The 20091-nt window shown below is 34.8% G+C and overlaps 1 protein-coding gene across 1 annotated transcript in view; it reads right to left on the bottom strand.

Moving 5' to 3' along the window:
- Positions 1-20091, bottom strand: part of RUNDC3B (RUN domain containing 3B) — a 50320-nt gene that overhangs the window by 16670 nt on the left and 13559 nt on the right. Inside the window, exons 3-8 of the mRNA XM_062569079.1 lie at positions 19157-19290; positions 15929-16014; positions 10975-11064; positions 7957-8037; positions 6038-6206; positions 1089-1246 (exon numbers count right to left, since the gene is read on the bottom strand). Coding sequence (XP_062425063.1) covers positions 1089-1246; positions 6038-6206; positions 7957-8037; positions 10975-11064; positions 15929-16014; positions 19157-19290 — 718 coding nt within the window. The remainder of the gene's footprint in view (positions 1-1088; positions 1247-6037; positions 6207-7956; positions 8038-10974; positions 11065-15928; positions 16015-19156; positions 19291-20091) is intronic.

The raw sequence follows: 20091 nt of genomic DNA, 5'->3' as shown, positions 1-20091 counted from the left end.
GATTTTCATAAAATATTGGAACATTTCAAGCACTAGCAATAAAATGATCTAACAGAAGACTGGAGTGGGGGGGTGTTACTAGCCAGAATTTAAATTTTACTGCACAGAAAAGACCCTTCTGGGTGGTGTCTCTATGAAATATTAGGCACGGGGAACCTAAGTACCCTAAAGCTACCCTTATACTCTCCTCATTCTGGATTATTTCAAAGGCCACAGCTGACTTCCATTTTACTTCAGGGCTCAGACACGTACAGATCACTCTAGATCTAAGGTAAAATAACTTATCTTGTATTTGTCATGAACTGAATGGAATATTCCACTACAGCAGATGTATATTATAGCAGACCCATGGCAATTTATCACCTCACAGGGAGCTGTTCAGTATCTGGGTCTCTAAACAATACCAGGAAGTCCATCTGCAAAAGAACAGTATCTCCCTATACCCCAGGGAGGTCGTTGAGAATGAACTACTTCTAGACCGTAAAATACTTAAATATTTATCATATTAGAAGCCACATCCACTATTAAAAGATTTAAACCTCTTCCTGTGGCTTAGCCTCTTAGCTTACATTGAAGACAGGGTGAACAGCAAACTGTTTCATCAGCTTCAGTATTTTTAGGACTACCAGATGAACTTCTACTGTGTCTGAACCTCACACAAATAAAATAGAAGTTTAACAAAGGAAATAAATACTTCTTTGTTCTCTCCTGGTTATCTGCCTAACATTTTGAAAAATGTTCAAAAATCAAGTTGCTTCCAGTAATGTTTTTTTTTTTTTTTTTTGTTTTTTTTTGTTTTTTTTTTAATAAAGAGTAGCCTTAAAGCTGGAAGTAATAAAATTTAAAGAACATTTTAGAAAAACGTGTTAAAAAATTAAGCAAGTTTACTGTAAGTTACTTAAGATTTGCAAAACACAGCACTGCAGCTTCTAGGATAGCTGTGTTTGAGTATATGAGGGGCAGAAATACTCAATTTGTTTAAGATGATGTTCGGCTCATATTCACAGGACTAGAAGTTCTTCATACTATATTGGTAAGTAAGTTAAGCAATACTGTTCTAACAAAGTTTCTCCATTACACTAACTTACAACTGGTCCTGCAGTTCCACAATGATATATTCCAGCTGTTCCTTCTCCATTTTATGGGCTAGATCCATATCTTCAATTCTTTGTAACAGCAGTTTATTCTGTGAGACAGATTCAGATAGCTGATTTTCTCTAAGTCGTACCAATTCCTCAAGGTAACCCTAGAAATACAAAATGTTAGAAAGCTTTAAAGAACACTCTCAAAAAAAAAGTTTTCATTACATATAAAATTGACTTAAGAATAGTATGGTATTTTCTAATAGGCACTGAGAACATCACATACTTATTATTGGTCATCCATATTCCAGAGGATATGGATGAACAGTTAACATGAATGAATAGAATAGTGAATGAAACAGTGAGATATGAGTGGTACCAGCATGAAACTCTCAAATCCACTGATACAGGCTTTCTAACACTAACTCACTCTTCAAAAACAGACAATAAAAAACAGTCACTAGCACAAGAAAAAAACAGAACTCTACTACTTTTGTAGCACATATTGGATATTTAATATTGCTTAAGAAGGACAAGAGAGGAATTAATCTATACTGTTAATAAAAGGGATTATTACCAAAAAAAGGTTTCTTGGAAACTTCCTTCTCTGAAAAGAAAGCTGCAGTACCAAATTACACATTAAAATGACAAAGAAGTTATTTATTGAAATGAAGATTCATGCACAGTGAAGCATAAGGTAAAAAAGTTGGTGAAGGTTACTTCTTTTAATGATATTTGACATGTACAAATGGAATGTACATGTGCATTTATGCCACCTTTTTTCCATGTGATATTATAAAAGATATGTGGCAGCCCTCATCACATTCCAAGCTTTGACTTGTTATTTTACAAAAAAAAATTAGATGTGTAATATCAATATCAGTAACAGAATATTATGAACAGTAAACAACTGTATCTATAGAGACATGGGAGATGTACCCCAGTAGTGAAAGCATATGAAATTCCACTATAAACACTACATAAAGAATTTCACAGAATTACATAAATTGGGCATTTACCCTGTCAAAAATGAGCAGCTTATAGCATCACAAAGTAAGGAAGGAATGACTTCCACAAAACAAATAGTAAACTATGATTCATTAATCTGGCCAAGACACAAATTGGAAAAGGCAACTTGGGAAAGCAAACTCCTCGTATTTCCTGGGTGGCATGGAGAGAGTAGGAAGGAACTGACTGTTCATCATTTTTTAAAATACAAAATCTAGATACCATGAAATGAAGCTAACAGTAGCCAGATTCAGAAGAAAGAAAAGGAGATGGCTCTTCACACAACAGATGGTAGACATGAAGAATGCTTTGCCAAAAAAATCATTTGAATGCTGAAAACTTATATGGATTCAAGAGGATACTTGACAAGTATTTGGAAGAGAGATTCATCACAGGTTACTAACCCGAAAAACCATCAGCTTCAGGAAGTCCTTGAGCTGATATGGGTTGGCTAGTAAAGTACTAGAGGAAAAAAATACTACATAAACATTTGCTCTGTTTTCACTCTTCCCTACAAATCTGGCTTTGGCAAGGATCCAGGATAGGATAGATAGATGGATAGATAGGATAGGATAGGATAGATAGATAGATGGATCCTTGGTCTAAATGGGTATAGCCCTGTTGGTCCAATAGGCAGAGTGATAGAATTTATCTTACTACAGTTAACAATAGATTCTATCCCACCATTCAAACTCACAGAAGACACAGACACCTTGGATCGCAACTGAAATCCAGTCACTTGTCATATCATCATCCTGGCAAACATCATTCACCTGTAGTATTAATGACTGTGGTAGATATACTTACTTCGGAGGCATAAAAGGAATTTATGTTAGTGTGTGCAAAGTGAATGACAATAGAACAAGAGAGGGATATATCAGATTACTGTTCACTAAATATATATATGTATTTTTGGCACTAAACATTCACTTTTCCAGTGCACAATGTCAGAAAGCCTCTCGTTTGAAATAAAATGTTCTACTTCTGATGGACTAGTACCTACTGCACTGAGTGTAATTCAATTGTTATTGCAATTTATTGCCATTAAAAGGGTCCTGAAAAGCAAAGGAGAGAATCAAGAAAGGAGGTCTATGTCATAGTTCATCTTTAATCTCAAATAGTCATTTGTTCAAGTTATGATAGAATAGACATAGCTGAAGTGAATTAAAAGAAATATTTGACAGTCAGGTCCAAAATGAAAATCAGACAATGGAAAATTTTCTGTCTGATGGAAGAAACAGTCATTATGCTGTGTTAATTCTGGAGTAGGAATTCTAAAGAAGGATAATTAAGAAGGTAGTAACTTCTATCAGAGTAGCTACCATTCAGAAGGCTGCATTAACTGCAAAGTCTTCAAAGAGTTTAAGGATAAAATTGACTTGAATTCATCTCTACATTGACTGACTACAGAAGTCAGAGTTCATTAAGAGAATGCAAAGAATAAATTTTAGAACATTTAAAAGAAGCAAATCACAGTAAAATACTCAATATCAGATCAGGAGATGAAAATAGCCTCCAACAAGAGATGTTTCCTGTTCTTAGACCCTTGAATAAACTGAAACCTCCTTTTGCTGCATAGCCACTGAAGATCTTCATGCTTTTGTAGAAGTAAAGTTGGCCAGTGATTTTGGCTAACGGATTTGGACAGCACGTTTCAACATTGTTTCTACGGATATCTGTCTCACAGCTTTGATAAGGTATTAAAATCCTTCACTCCTTAAAAAGGAACGATCTGGATGAAGCAAGGAAAATAAGACATCAACTTACTTTATTCTCTTAAATGCTTCTCCAGAGCTTCTGACACTTTCCTCATTAAACCTCAAAATATTTTACAATCTCAGGAAAAAAAATAAGGAGTTAAAATTGATCCTATATTTTTGTCTAGAAACAGGGATCAAATACAGTCTTAAATGTGTTACCATGCCTCATGGACTGTTGGGGTTGGGAGGGAAAGGTTTTCTATTTTGTTTATGTATTTGAAGAGATTTGTTTTGAACAGCGCATTTTGGTTTACAAAAAAGCAGGGAAAATGTCCCTGTTCACTCCCTATTGAAATTGTTACCACTCCTGTACTGGTTGAGCAGACGATATCAGCAACTTGTATGTCTACATTTAATAATATCATACTTCAGTGACAAGAAGTATAAGGGACAAAAATAAGTAACTGTGTATATATATATATATATATATATATATATATATATATATATATATATTTAAAAGGAACCTCTAATATCTGTCATCCCACATTAAGTCTGCCTTTTTTTGTCTATTCCTTAGAAAAACCTTAACTAGCTTCTTTCACATATGTTAAAGTAAATCAACTTTAATTCTATCCATACTGCAATAGCACTGACCTTTTGCAATCCACAACTACATTCATCCTAGTAAACTGAAAGTAGCCTGAGCCCAGTCTCTGTAATATTTAGCTACATCTGTACTAAAACTGAAGTGCAAAAGGAGCATGTCTGAAGTCAAATTGCTTATTGAGAATGATCCCTGGCCAACACTCATTCACAAACTATGGCCTGATATTATGCGGGTGAGTGCTAGTTGGCCCAGGCCAAAACTGTGCCAAGAATCGTTCTTACAATTTAAACATATATGTGAATGAGTTGGTCAGACTTGGGCCCTAGCATTGATTAGTTTACTAGAATGCATGTAACCCATAAATATTTTCTGATTTTAATCATGGTTTATCATAGCTAATATTCTGAGATCTGACTATCAGAAGGCCCATTCCTGATTACGCCATCTGCCTTTTTTTTTTTTCCTTCTTCTTCGTCTCCTCTTCCCTCTCTCCTTCCTTCCTATTAGGGAAGGAGCTAGAAAGGTAGACATAAATCTATGATTCTGATTCCCTAAACTAAAGGAAACAATTACATCTCTAAACACCCCTTATGTAATTCCAGCCTTTACATTGTTGAAAGTTTCACCAAAATCAAATTGTTGTAATATAGCACTATTACAAAATATTAAAGAGCATTATTTTTATTTAAAACTCCTTAAGTATTAAAAATATTGGACATACAAATTCCCTTCACCTTTACCTTGCATTTTTTGGGGGGAGGTAGAAACTACCTTTGGTTTCCATGATAATATTCAATATGTCACTAAGCTACTAAAATCAGATGTAAACATACTCTTTCTTTTCTTTTGCATTCCAGCTTTAAGTAGAAATCCTAAACTATAGGTCTTTAAAAAACAAATAAAAAGAAAAAAGCAAAAAGCCCCCCCAAAAAAACAAGAAACCCCCCCAAAACACAAAAAGAACAACCCCCCCCCCCAAAAAAAAGAACAGTATTAAACAAAGAAGATAGTTTTGCTTTTGTTTCCTAGGCAAATTTCTCTGCTGATCATTTTTGTCTATTGTAGGACTAAATGTTAAATTTTGACAGTACTGTCATAAAAGTCTTCCAATAGGAGTTACCTACATCAAGAACTTCTACAGTGAGCCTCTAAGGAAGAAGAAATCCCTGTGGACAGCCAAGTTCACTTCATACTAACGACCTAATAGCTTCAGAGACAAACTGCCTGTAGCCTCGAGATGGGAGGACTGAGAGCTTCTACATGAGACTATGAAATCTGAGATCTGCATTATTATTACTCTCTTCCCTCCCCCAAATCTTTTTTCCTTTAAATCAGTGAGCAGAGATACTTAATGCAATTATTACTCAAGACACACTGAAGATTGAGAAATTTAAGACACTTAAATGAAGCCAAATATTATTACATATATTTCTCAACCTTTACTTAAATGGATACATCACCATTTTGTTAAGAGTCTAGCAAATCTTTCCATCATCTCTAAATTAAAAAGAACATAAAAATAACTGTACTTTTTATATTTCACCTATAAAATCCTAAAGCATCAGTCAGTCACAGTTGTATCTGAAGCAAAAAGTATACGTTAGTTCTGTCACTGCCACAAAAAAAAGATCTTTTACCTTCTGTTCCAACGCAAGCTGATACTTCTGTTCTACCCTTTTGCATTTGTTGTACCAACTGTTTTCATCCATGATGAAAGGAGGACCAATGTTCTCTGGTGTACTGCCTTCACTGCCACTACTGCCCAGTGTTCTTAGCTCCTCTTCATCACTGCTGATGCTGTCAGAACTGAAGGATCATGTTTATAATCCAAATGAAAAACTATACTGTTAAAAAATGCAATATCCCCCTGAAATTAAAACACTACTATTCCTAAAGATACCAAAAGCTCTGTAAAACAGTAAGAAATGGAATGTTGGTTAGGACAAACCACCAAATACTTCAAGCTTTTAATCATATAGCCATCTAAACAACAGATGAAGATGTGCTTTTATCTGTGCTCTTGGTCTCGCAGAATAGACAACCCTACACTGGGATAACATCATCGGCTATAAAGGGTCAGTGCATTACAGTTAGCTATCTAAGGAAGCGGTGACTTAATCTTTCCTTCACAAATTCACAGCAAACATTACTGTCTGAAAATAAATTGTATTTGTTTCTAAAAGGCAGAACAATAAAAAAGTGGATATTATATTAAACCACAATGCGATTTAAATGATAATTTATGGCATGGTTCTAGTGAAGATCAGGTACCTGCTATTTCATAGAACTTAAGTATGTCCCTAGATAGCATGCAGATTCACTATTAAAATATCTCCATAACTTCCAGAATCAATGCCACAGAGTTCAGACACCTGTGTCAAAGACAAGGGTTTTAATTTATCCCAGGACCCATTTGAAATCTTCCTTTACAACTATGCTTTCCACTGCATTAACAGTATTCACTAGTTTAAGTAGTCAGATGCCTGCTACCCCATAATTCTCCTAGAAGTATTTATAGCAGAATGTTAAGATTTTATCAAATAATTCATTATAAAGGAATGACAGAATTTTTCCATTGCTGACATATATTTTGGAAGTGCATTTTTTCCATACACTAAGCATGTGAATAGACACATTAGTCAAATAGCAGCTCAGCAAGTTAAGCCTAAGAAATCCAATTCGTTTTAAAGAACAAGCCAGTGACTGCTCTTTTCTGGCTAAGCTGATGGTCCTTGAAGTTTGTGTTCTGTATCACAGTGTGATGGAGAGAGAGATTTTCATTGCAATTTGGGGCTCCACTTGCTTCTTCTGCAAATTCCATTACTGACATGACATAAAAAGCTCTAAAGTGATGCAGTTCCACTTTACTGAACCATGCAATTTGTCATTACCATGTAAGCTAACTACTGGCCTCTCCAGAGAGTAATTATGATGTTTCATGTTCAGCTGTACATCTTCAAGACTACTCTTAACATCCAAATGCTTTCCCAAACCTGGCAAGCCTAGCACCACAACACACCCCATTAACTTCCACTTCCATGTTTTTCAGAGAAACTAAATTGCTAACTGATCAGACAGTGATCACCCTTATTATTACTAATCATGTAGCCAATCATAGAAGTCAAGTGCAGCTGGAAGGTCAGATTACAGAGTTGCTCATGATTATGTATTATGTGCTAATTGCTCATCTGTCATACCTTGTACATACCTACGTACAAGGGCAGACATAAAATTACTTATTTATCCACATAATAACTTTAAGGCTATGGCTAATAAAGAAAAGGCCCAAGGGAAAAGAGAACATGGTCTAGTGATCTTCAAAGGAAGCCAAGAATTTATTCGAAGCTAAACTGCAGATTCTAACCAAAGTTAGCACTAATTTTACACTTTGATGAGTTATGTAATAATTCTGTTAGTGTGAAACAGCAAAAGGTAGCTAAGCATATTGGTTTGTATTTAGAAATGAATAATATTGTTTTGCATGTCAAATGAACAGTTAGAGGCTTAGTATAAAGCAAAATTTTGCAACTAAATAGAAAAAACAGTTTAAAAGTACCTTTGGGTGAATTTTAGGTAGGGTGTATAATCTATGACAGCTGGGAAGTTGCCATCCAGTCCTTCACCCTTCAGACAAAAACTGATAAAATAGATAAACAATAGTAAGATTATATCAAGAAAATGAAGAGACAGTGATAGTTGAATCTTATCAATATGAAACGTGATTTTTCTTATTAACAAAAATTAAGAAAGGATTTCAGTATTTAACAGTGAAATCCTACCCAGCTGAGCCAGATTGTTAAATATTAAATGAAACTCACTGCTCACATTATAGAATAATGAAAAAATACCAACCAACAGAAATCTCACATAATCAGGGAATATATCAGGGTAATTGGTATAAACCTTGATTTTAAAATATTTGCTTTTACTCTGAAAAGACAGATGGACTGCAAGAGAATAACAGAAGAAAGAAAAGTTAGCTCAAGCAAGAGAAACAAGGAAAAAGTAGAGTTGTGGATGATTTGGGAATCTTGGGGAATACTAAGATCATTTAGAATGAAGTATTTGCAGAGTGCTTATGTAACCATCCTCTCAGTTTTAAGTCAAAAATCAGTTCTCTAAGGCATTTCAGACTTTCTCTTTTCAGATACTTTCTGGAGTTGGGCTGCAGGAAGATGATAAACATTTTAGAAACTAACATCCACAGAACACTCAAATGCCTGTAGCTTTTTACAGCAGTCATCTAGATTGTGTTCCTTTTGTATTGAACATAAAAGATGAATCATATTTAATTACCACAGAGGTGACAAAGTTAATTATGCTTCTACATAGCTCAAATTGTTCACTCTTCCTTTCTCTATCATCAAAAACCAGATTCTGATAAGACAGTTTTACTAACTTAACTGAGAAGTGCTGTTTTTGACAATGCAGTCACTTAAGTGGTATCTGAGAAAACAACTGAAGGGTATTTTTCAAGAAAAAAACATGCAATTATTTTAAGTAGATAAATATTCAGTATTACTGTGAGGGAAAAATATTAACAATTTATATTCAATTCCCAGGCTGGGGGCCAGGAGGCAGTTCTCTTAGAAGTCATATTTACAGCTCCACATAGATAAGTCAATCAACATTTAGAGAAAACTGTTGGAACTGAATACAGTATCTCAAATACAGAATGCAAAGAAAGGCTACACCTTCTCCATCATTCAAATCCCAATACAATAAATTATATGTGGCACAATTAAAATGTTCCTGTAGGACTATGATCCTATTTTGCCAAGAGATGTCTAGGCTTTTGTCAGTAGAACTGTTAAGAACTTAAATGTCTCCAAAAAGAACCAGTTATTACTCTGAACATCATTAAGAGATGCCCACAAATATGATAGAAATCATAGGACAAAGGAAGAACAAGCACAACAGGAAGATTAGCACCACTCACATAACTAAGCCCTTATACAAAAAAGTATGCATCACTGAGGCTCAGAGGAGACCTCACTCTGTATATACAAAATTTCCACATTGTAGACCTAGGTTTCTTCTTCATGTATGGTTGTATTCCTTTCAGGTATAGTGCTAATATGGAAACAGTTTAATTTCATACAGCATAAAGCTTCAACTAGTAAAATTGGGCAAGATTTGAATTTGCTGCATACAAGGCTAGCTCACCACTCTGCAGCACACTTCTGTTCCCCAAGGACATATGTTGAGGATGCAGTTAAACTAATCTAATGGCTAAATGCTGGCAAAAGAAGCTATCCTGCTTTTCTGCCTCCCTCATCTCCTTCCCTCTCCAACAACCAAATGTTCCCTTTCCTACTCCTTACAGTGGCACTTGCACTTAAAAAGGTACCTCAGCAGCTAGACTTGAATTATTTTCTTCCTTTAGTATCCAGCCGCAGTTCCTCAGGCAGCTGAGCTAAACCCTCAGTGCCACCAGAAAGGGAAGATATTATTCAACCCCTTTTTCCTTTCCTACTTTCAGCCTTATCCCTGCCACTAATAGGATGCTTATATGAACCAAAGCAGAAAATGACAAAAAGCTATCCAGTCTTCTTGCTGGCTATGTTTTTTACTCTTTAATAAGTTAAGCTGGCTCACAGAAGGGTCCAACAAGTCCCAAAACTGGTAAAAAGGTACGTAAGCTGGCCTAAATGTCTGTAGGCTTTTTGGTAATATAGTCAATCACTAGTGCACCTGTTGAGAATATCCTGTTTTCTGCTAGTTTTCCTCCTAAACTGGTTTGCCACAAGGATCATTGTTGTTGCTGCAGTGTACACATTACTTTTCTCTCCTGACAGTACACTGTTAAAGCACAATCACTCTCCTTTGGCTCATGCTATATGATAAAGTCACTTCCACAATGGCTCTGTATGAGGCCAAGTGAGCCCAACCAAGCCTATTAATATGGCTGTGCACCAGACAGGTTAGATCTGTTCATCTGCACTCTAGTGTTTAGAGCTTGCTTTTCAGACTCATAACCCAGATTTTTTTATTATTATTATCTCGGATATGCCTGCACCTTCACTACCCTAAATAACACAGCATTAATTATATAGCAAAACATACAGAAGTCTGGCTAGAGATTTCAAAGGAAAAATAGTTTAATCTGATAATACTTTGCAATTGCAGTTACTTAAAATACACATTAAACACATTTGTAGGTTATGCTTTTAAAAATTTAAGATTGATGAAGTTAAAGTTGCCTACATCCTCTACTTATAACAATGCTTTCGTTGAGTATCAGTGCACAACCATGTACTTAATCGCACTGTTTTCCTTAAAACTTTAAAAGATTCAAATGTCTAAGTATCACTAAATAGGTTTGATATTTCTTCTGTGATAAAACTTTTGACAGTCTTTCTCCCATGTATCAAAGTCCAGAAAACAAAGTAATCATTCAGCTATGTAAACTACTGCGCAGCTCCCAAGAGCTGCTCAAGATCAGTCGTCCCTCCCAAGATGCATCAGTTTTGTCTCTCAAAGTATCCAGGGAAGCTAGTAACGTTTTCCATAAGGCATCCATTTACAAGTATTTCCCTTGAGCATTTTGTTATGAAGAATACAAATTCAATACCTGAAATCAATTGCATTGAGTCCCAACAGCATACCAGCAAGCATATTTGCTTCTTCACCAAGAACGATTGCTCCATCTTCGTAAAATCTCCTTCAAAAAAAACAAAACAAAAAAACCCATCATTTTGACCTAAGGAATAAGGTTTTTCATAGTTAACAGAAAACTGAGAAATCCTATTCAAATAAAAACAGCCTATGTGAACCCTGAGGGAATTCATATTTCATTTCAAAGAAAACAAATTGCACACCACAGAATACAGAATAAAAATTCAGATAAAAATCAGAAACAATTTATAATGTTAACCCTACGAAATAGTAAACTAGGTTGGACAAAATGCAAAGAAAAAAAATGAAGATATCTTATATTTACTGCTGAAAGGAAGAATTTGCACTGTGTAGATTCAAAGAATAATTATATAGTGATAATGAAAATTTGTTATTTCTCAATTGTACTCTAAGGCTCTTTTAAAATTCAACATTCGCTTCTGATTTTCAGTAGCTGGTTATTTTTTTCAAAGATTTTTCACAAATCAAGTCTTCTTAAAAATTAGCTCTTTCCCAGATAGTATACTTGTTCTAAGAATACGTCACAATGAAAAAAAAAGTCTGGAATGCTAGCATTTCCTTGCCTCCAGTTATTTCAAGATTTTAAAACAATTTAAATTAAAAGGAGTGTTTTTAACACATATTTTTATTGTAAAGCACCCATTGGCCGAAGTTTTAAAACTTAAACATGCTGATCTCAAAATACTTACCTAGGAACTTAATGATCAATACCTCCATTTTCTTTTTCCATTTAGTCAGAACACAGAGTTCCACTCTAATGGAACTATCAATAGGAACAACATTAAGTGGAACTATAAGCAGAGTTAGATGAAAACAAGGTTTAGGACATCATAACCTAAGTGCTGAACTGATACAAATTCACTATACAGAACAAACTTGTTCAGAACAAAAGGAATAACCTCTGAAAGAAAGAGGAATAACTTTATATGTGTGTCTGTGCATTACATACATCATGCAGACTGGAATTTTCTCTGTCTACAGGCCTTTACTTAAATCCCCTCTTGTGCCTTTTCTGTGCTTATTGTTCAGAGATGATTGGTGTAGATGTCTTAGTGCTTTTTCTAAATGTGTCATTTGGACACTAACTAGATTCAGACATCGCTGCTAGACCTATGCAGACGTATTGGATCAGCTCAGAGTCCATATAAAATAAGAACAAGATGACTTAGAGTCTACCACACCACTGCCACTAAAATGCATCAATTAACAGACCTCAACAAAAGTAAATTTTTGTTCTGAGACAAAACTACAGGATATCAAAAAACAACAAAAGATTGATGTGTCTGAAGAGCGTATTCTCCTTACTACAGGAGCTTGATCACTGCTTAAGTCAGGACATTTACATAACGCAAGAAAGACTATCTGTGAGAGGTCTAACTCTCCTTTTCTGAGTGCGATCTGCTTGTTTCGAGAGAAAGTGAAAATGAACTTGAACAGATGCAGAGAAGCTGGCACTTTCTTGGATCACAAGTGTTCCAAGAAGAAGTGAAAATCTAGAGGCTGAACACGTCCCCCAAACCTCACATAAGGAAGCTTGGTGCATGGTCTTCGTTCAGAGTTCCTTTCTTTGTCACACTTGTTGAGCCAAAACCATGATACCAGTTCTAAGAAAAGAAACACTTGTTTAGCATCAAACACTATATATTAAAGCTGAGCAGCTAGCATACAAACTGTTATTAGCTGAGATTTGAGGTATGGTCAATGTATGAAGAATTACAAAGCTAAGATTTACCTTAAGTCATCAAGGTAGCATACGCTTCACATAACCTGATACATGAAAATTTCTCTATAGAGTTGGTACCGGCAACAAACTTGAAGACAAACATGTTCAGAAATCTGTAGGTACAAACACTGTATGAAGTAACAGATTCATGCTACAGTTGTTTGGGTTCCTTTGGCTTAAGCATCTGATGTGAAGACTGCTTCAGAATGGCCACCAATAAAGCAATTATTTTTCAGTCTGCATTGCCCACATCACCTCCATATCCTTTCCTATTTATTCTAATTTTCTCCTGTCAGCCATCAAAAAAGTTACTTCAAGGTAGAAATGTTCCATGCACAAGACAGGCACACAGGATCTACCATTGCTATGCAGAGAGTTGTGATAAGAATTTGTAAACATGGGTAAGAAAGGCATTTGGTCTGTTCAGTAAAGCAGCAAACAACTTTAATTTCCTGTTCAAGGAGTCTCAGCAGCAGTAGAAGCAGAAAAACCATCACAACAGGCCTGTGCATTACAGCTGAAAAGAAGGAAATAGAGGATTGTTCAGCACCAAAGCCAAGAAGAGGTCACTTACTAGAAACTGAGAAGCAATGTCGACCTATACATTCTAACAATGTATTATTTCAAGCAGCTGTTAGCTTACTGGTGATTTTCAGCTGAACAATGGCAGCAAGGCAGTCCTACCAAAAGCCCCATCCATTTGAAGAACTACATAAAACTACTGAAAAGCACCGAGGTGGCTTAGTGAGAGGCTGAGTTGGCTGCAGGGCAAACATCCAGAACAGACATATTTCGGGGCACAGTTCCAAAGACTGCTCGGACTCTGCCAAAATACACAGTCAGAAGTCCTACTTTTGCAGTTTCATAACAGACATCCATTTGCTGCATAGAAACAAGATGTCCAAGCCCTTGGACGTCCTCTGTAGAAACAAGAGATCTAAGAGATATCCTCAGGGTCTGCTCTAGGAAGACAGAAATTAAAGAGCCCTGGCACTGAAACCATGAAGTATTGACTCAGGCTTATACCCCTTGACTTCAAAAATGGTACAAGGAGGCTAAACTGGCCACTATCAGAAACAGCACACTAAGCCAGATGGACTTTACAGTCTAATTTGTGAATGGGAAGCAATGCTCCAAATGCAAGCAGATTATACATCTTTTCACTGAGAGGTGTAAAATCACTGCCAGGTATCAATCTGCACTGATGTTCACTATCGGTTGTAAATGATCTCTGTCTCACGGGCATACACATTACAGCATATTTAAAATGCTGAAAAGCAAGTGCTGCTCTGACAGTGGTCAAGTTTCTTAAATGACCTAAAGCAATGAAGATAAAACAATAGCTCCCTTGGAAAACTCACAGATCTTCTCTCAGTGCAGCTGGCAGCTCACAAAGTAAAGGCCAGTCTGCATTAACACATTAAAGTTTGTGCTGACCAATTTGACAGAAAAATAATTATGTGCCTATCCAACTCCCACTAAGTGTTCTGGTAGTATGCAGATCCAGTATTAGTAATTGTACTGCTTCATTAAAGGACTGGGCGTAAGATCAGGCACTTAAGCAAAAAAGTCAGGTTTAAAAGATGCTAACAGCATAACTTAATCATATATGTTATACACATACACATGTTTGTAATATATATGTGTAGTTATATATATATATATATATAAACTATTAAATATACATATAGCACAATATATAATTTAAAATGATAAAACAAAGCATCCTGAAAAATCAGCTCATTTATTGGGTATCTGAAACCCCACATGGAAAAAGCATGTATCCATTGATGCTAGTGAATTTGAAATCCAACCTACCAAGATCTGAAACTGTAACTATTAATTTTCTTAGATGTATTTTAGACATTACTTTAAAACAAAGCAAACATCATACCTATTGTGTTTGGAATACAAGAAACTTTGTTTTCTAAAGCTGTACCACTGAAAGAACATTCAAATATTTGAAATATTAGCATGCCCAAATAAGTGAAATTGAAGCTGCTAATAAAACTGTTATCCACTAGCAAACAAACTCAACTACCAAGCAGGGACAAAGAATGCACTACTTAACTAAATTGCCTCCTCTTCCTCCTTATCTCTCCCTCAAAAACCCAAGTAACTCTTCAGTTTGAAGCAACTTGAATAAATCTTTACCAGAAATAGCTTCTTTGCTTTACGAGCTTCTTGTTTACTCTAAGTGCAAGCAAATCTGGATAAAATAAAAAAGACAAGCCTGGAAACTTAAATAAAATGGGAAGTTTACCTAGTTGTGTTTCAAAGTCATCTTAATGTTGGCAAAATACATTGAAATCTGTGGACAAATAGTTTTACAAATAGAAATAATAGCCTAAATCAACAGAAGTCATTACAGAGAAAATTCTTATTGTTTAAATATTCCATTCAGGACATCTAAATCTTTTACAGTTCAATACAAGGTACCACAACATGTTACAGGTGTTGTCTCACTCTCTTATTTAGATGATGTCATCACAGATCTATAAGATGCCTTTGTTCTATGACAAAGCATCATATAATAAATAAATACGTTCTCTAGAGCCAGTCCAAAACTGCAAGGATATTTTCTATCACAATGAATATTCACATCCATAACAGCTTCAAACATCAGAGGATACCACAAAAGTAGGTTATACATTTTACAGATTATATCAAGAATCCTAGCCATGCCTGATCACAAATTCTGTTCTGTATGTCTCAGGTTTCCCAGAATTCTCTTCCTTTCTCCTTCAGGAAGTTTCTTGAACTCTAAAAATTATATCTTACTGAGTCTCCAAGTTTTTTTTTTTTTTTTTAAAAACAACCATACTTATTTTTTGAAAGGAACAACTTACTTCTATCCTTATGGGGCTATATCTTCAAAATTAGTTCCTTTTTTAGAAAGATTATGTTCTCTTTTGACCTTTCAAAAATTCTAGACAATTTCCATATTGTTTCTTTTATAAATCACAAAGGGATACACAATTTCCTATTTTACCTGTGTTAACATCTGATCAATTAATATTAACTTCAGATATCTTTTACTAGATTACATCTGTTCTACTAGTTATACTAATTTTGCACAAATCAAGTGAAACATTCACTCCCAAACCTAAGCCCTCCACTCAAGCAACACTTGCTAAAATTTTGCCTAAGTACAAGTCTTAGAGACCTGGTTGTTTTGAAGTCTCTCAGAGCTGTGGAAATGTACTCAGACAAATGTTTTTCCATAAGTGCTACTCTGATCCAGGCTCGACCCTGAAAGAAAAAACAGATATCAAATATTTTAAAATCTTATAGAATGTGACACTATTAACTTTACATCTAACAATGAATAAACCTGACTTATATGGATGAGACAAACTAATTCTCAAATAACCACTAAGCAGAAACTGTTGCTAAGATGTACTTCATAATAGAAGTAATAAAAATAGAATATGGTTTTCTTAAAAATACATTTTGTTAAATTACATTCCAAAATTTGGAGAAACACAAAACAAGGTTTCTGTTTTAATTTTACTCTCCAGCCATGATGAATCTCAAGTATCCAAATGCTAGCAGACCAAGGCAGAAAAATTTTCATTTCAAAGACAATAGTATTGAAAGTGTCAAATCACTTCCACTGTAAAAGCAACAATAATCCATTCAGAAGTGATTTAAGTAAAAATAAATTCACTGCATCCATTCAAATATTTGTGAAATCAATTAAAAAAAAAAAAAAAACAAAATTTACAACTCAGCAATGCATTTTGACTAAGTTGCATAAAAAAAACACTTAAGTTTTTCTCAGCAGAAATATCATGATAGAAGGTACAAATCATATACAGAAATGGAATCAAATCCAAGAGGCTTAGAGCTTGTAGTCCAAAACCAAAAGTTATTCGAATAAGCCCTAAAAATAACAACTTTTAAAATAACCTTTAAGAATGTAGGCTTACACTATGCATATACCTGACAGGTCTAGTGCGCAGAAGTATGATTTAAAAGTATGAGACATTTCAGATGTCTGTCACAGGCATAACTGTTAGTTTGAGAATGCCAGTAATATCTCTTGTAACTTGTATAAACCTAAATATAGTTACATAAGCAACAAGTCATCTTTCTATTTAATATTTTTGATGCTTATTGACATATAGCTGAATATCAAAATAAATATTCCACCAAAAGCACCTGTATTATATTGTAGTCATACTTCTAGTTTATATAGACCTAGATCAAATGAAATTTATAAGATAGGCATATGCTAAAAACAAAAAAATCTTGTATTTGCCCACTTTGACAAGTACCAATGACACAGCAAAAGCTTCTATATAAACTGTACCGAAATTAAAAGCATGTTTATGTAGATATCTACTTTTACATTGAAGTTGTTTAGAGCATGAGTGAAACAGTCAAGCCCTAAAGCTTCCGCTTAGCTGAAGTCTAAAGCCTACAAAATTCCCATGAAATACGAGTATCAGCAGAACTGTACTAGCAGTTTCCAACCCGAAGCAGACATACATTAGGACCACAGGTAGAACTGACGCATAACACTTGTATTTATGTAAATATGCCTTCAGTCCTTTCAGATATGGACAGCCTAAATATGCCCACATATGCTTTAAAAACAACAACAAAAAAACCCACAAAACAATAAAAAGAACTCCACCCCACATCTGAACAACACTCTATACTCACTGTAAAAATTAGCATATTTGTTTATTATTTGATATGGAAACTTCCACAGAGGAAAAGGAAAACTGAATTTATTTGTAAGAATACTTTAGAAAATAGTTTTATATCTTATTATTTACTAACTTTAAATATTCATAACTGTGAAAATCTGAGAACTCAGATATCTATGACATTTATTTTAAAAGCAAGCAATACATTTATTACATTCTTAGATGTGAATCTCTCCAGAGAATATTTGGAGAGTAAGTTCTCCAAATTATTTGAATTTCTAGCTCTCAACACAATCAAAAAGAAAAACTGTATGACTTAAATCATCAGTCCAGTGATGATTACTCCAGTCAATAGAGAGCTAGGAACAGCACATAATATCCTGAATAGGAAAAAATAATCAATAGCTTTTGAGACAGTAGAGAGTTCCATGGCAAAAGTCTTCACACACATTATGGCTACAGATATATTTATATATAAAAGTGTTTCTATATAAAATAAGGAAGGAGCAACAGCTGATGTGGCAAACTAGCAGTTCTGCAATACTATGGATCATCAGAACGGCAACTTAAAAGCACTAGTAGAATGGAGTTCCTGCTTAATCTAAGCACTATCTTTCACTGAGGAAAATTGTGATTATGCTCATATTGCTCATTTAATACAGATTAATAACAGTCATGCCCATCAAAAAGTTTACATACTGCTTCCAGTAAAAGGTGCTACAAGCTTTTTGGATATAGCAAGCTATTTCCCCCTCAGCAATGACATCAGCTGTGAATAAAACTATAATCAAAATCTGGAACCAGCAGATTTTAAAAGAGCTACGAAACAGAGTTTGGGCAGCTGTTCAAATAACTTTTTCCAGTTCGTTAAGAAATAAAAATTAAAAACATTAATTTGGGCATCCTCTACCTGCACTTTCAAATCATAAGATTCTCAACTGTCAAGCAAGGCGGCTTTACACAGAGAGATGGAAATACAAGCTATTTAAACGGATCATTTCAATCCAGGAAAAAAAAAATCTCTGCCCAACATCAAACACTACTTAAGATACAGACTATAGTGTTTTATGCTATTACAATTTAATGATAGGTCAGTTTAAAATTGATCCTTAGGTTGTTCAGTTCGTATGTGTATAAATGTATTAAATTGTTACTTTCATTAAAGGTTCCATGATAACTGCAATCATAAATTATGATGTTATTCATATACAGGTCCTTTAAAATGCTGGATCTTTATTAGCAAATATGTTAAAATCCATCAAAGGTTTCCTACACAATCACACGCAAAAAAACTTCAAGTACTAATCTCTTCTCTTCTGTTGGTAAATAAATTATTTAGAGACTAAATTGATCCTTAGGTTAAAAAAAAATAAACACTTCTACAATTTTAAACTGATATTTCACAGGCTTGCCACATGAACTTAAGTTCCCTCGCATTTTCCAAAAAGTAAGGGTTAGAAAATGGGAAGGCAATCATTCTATAATATAGTATACCTAATGAATAGAGAATTTGAGGTTTATTCCACTGAACAATATAAATTAAAAAAAAAAAAACTTTGAATGTGTTTTCTCTTATTATTTTAAAAAGGTATAGATCAGAAAATAATTTCAAAGTTCTGAAAAATTTTGTGGAATAAGCTTAGAAGTATGTTTTCCTTCCAGGAACAGAAATGTCAGCTACATTTTATGCAGAAGAAAGAATATGGCAAAATCAATTTGACCTTTTTCTTCCCTACCTTAGCTCTAGAAGAACTGACATTCTCCATGTTCTCAATACTGCAGATGCAATTGTGAGAGACTTTTCGGCAAGCTACTCGAATGTAGTCCCAGAAACTACGAGGACTTTCATAGCCGAACCAGGTGATCTGACCTTAAATCAAAATACAAGATATGTGAAGATTCATGAAACCTCCTCCCTGCTTCTTAGAAATACAAACAAATAAAATGCTGCCCCATGTTTCCTTTATGTTGTCTACACAGACAGGGCTCTTATTAGCAGGCGTACGAATGCCTACTAAAGACTGGCTGTGCAGGTATGAAAGGTGGCTTGCCTTGCGCAGCTTACCTTGATTTGCTACCAATATGAAGACAGAAATTTGGGGATTTTGTGCAAATACGTGTATTTCATTTTTTTTCTTGTTAATATGCTATAAATACTCAAGAGTTCTTCACAGGTCTTTTAAGTCACAATACAGTAGACACTGTTGTGACTCAAAACTACGATGCAAGAAACATTTCTATCATTTGCTTTAGGTAATATCACGTTTCCCATCAATACAGGTAAATATAAATAATTTTATTCCTTTATAGTTTCTTTAAAGGTTGGTCTTTGCTGTAGTAGTGTCATCTTAGGAGCAGATTTGGAGCTTTACAAAATGGTCTTTCACTGAAGGAGAAACTGATGCATGAGCTAACAACTGTTGCAGCCACAATTTACTTTGAGTACACACACACACACACGCACTACTCCTTGGGAAGATGACCAAATTATATCGAGTAAATCACACCTTTTCTGATGTTTCAACCAAAAACCTTGGATTTTTTCCAGCTTGGAATGTATTGCAATTTTGCCTTACTAAAGACAAAAGTACCTACTGCTTGCAACTGCTCCCACAAAGTCAGTTTTGGCACAGAGGCAGCATGTCAGCAGCATTTTCCAGATTGACCAGCA

The sequence above is a fragment of the Rhea pennata genome, chromosome 2, assembly GCF_028389875.1.
Source record: "Rhea pennata isolate bPtePen1 chromosome 2, bPtePen1.pri, whole genome shotgun sequence".
Classification (NCBI taxonomy): domain Eukaryota; kingdom Metazoa; phylum Chordata; class Aves; order Rheiformes; family Rheidae; genus Rhea; species Rhea pennata.
The sequence above is the reverse complement of the archived record's forward strand: the minus strand, read 5'-3'. Positions and strand labels throughout refer to the sequence as shown.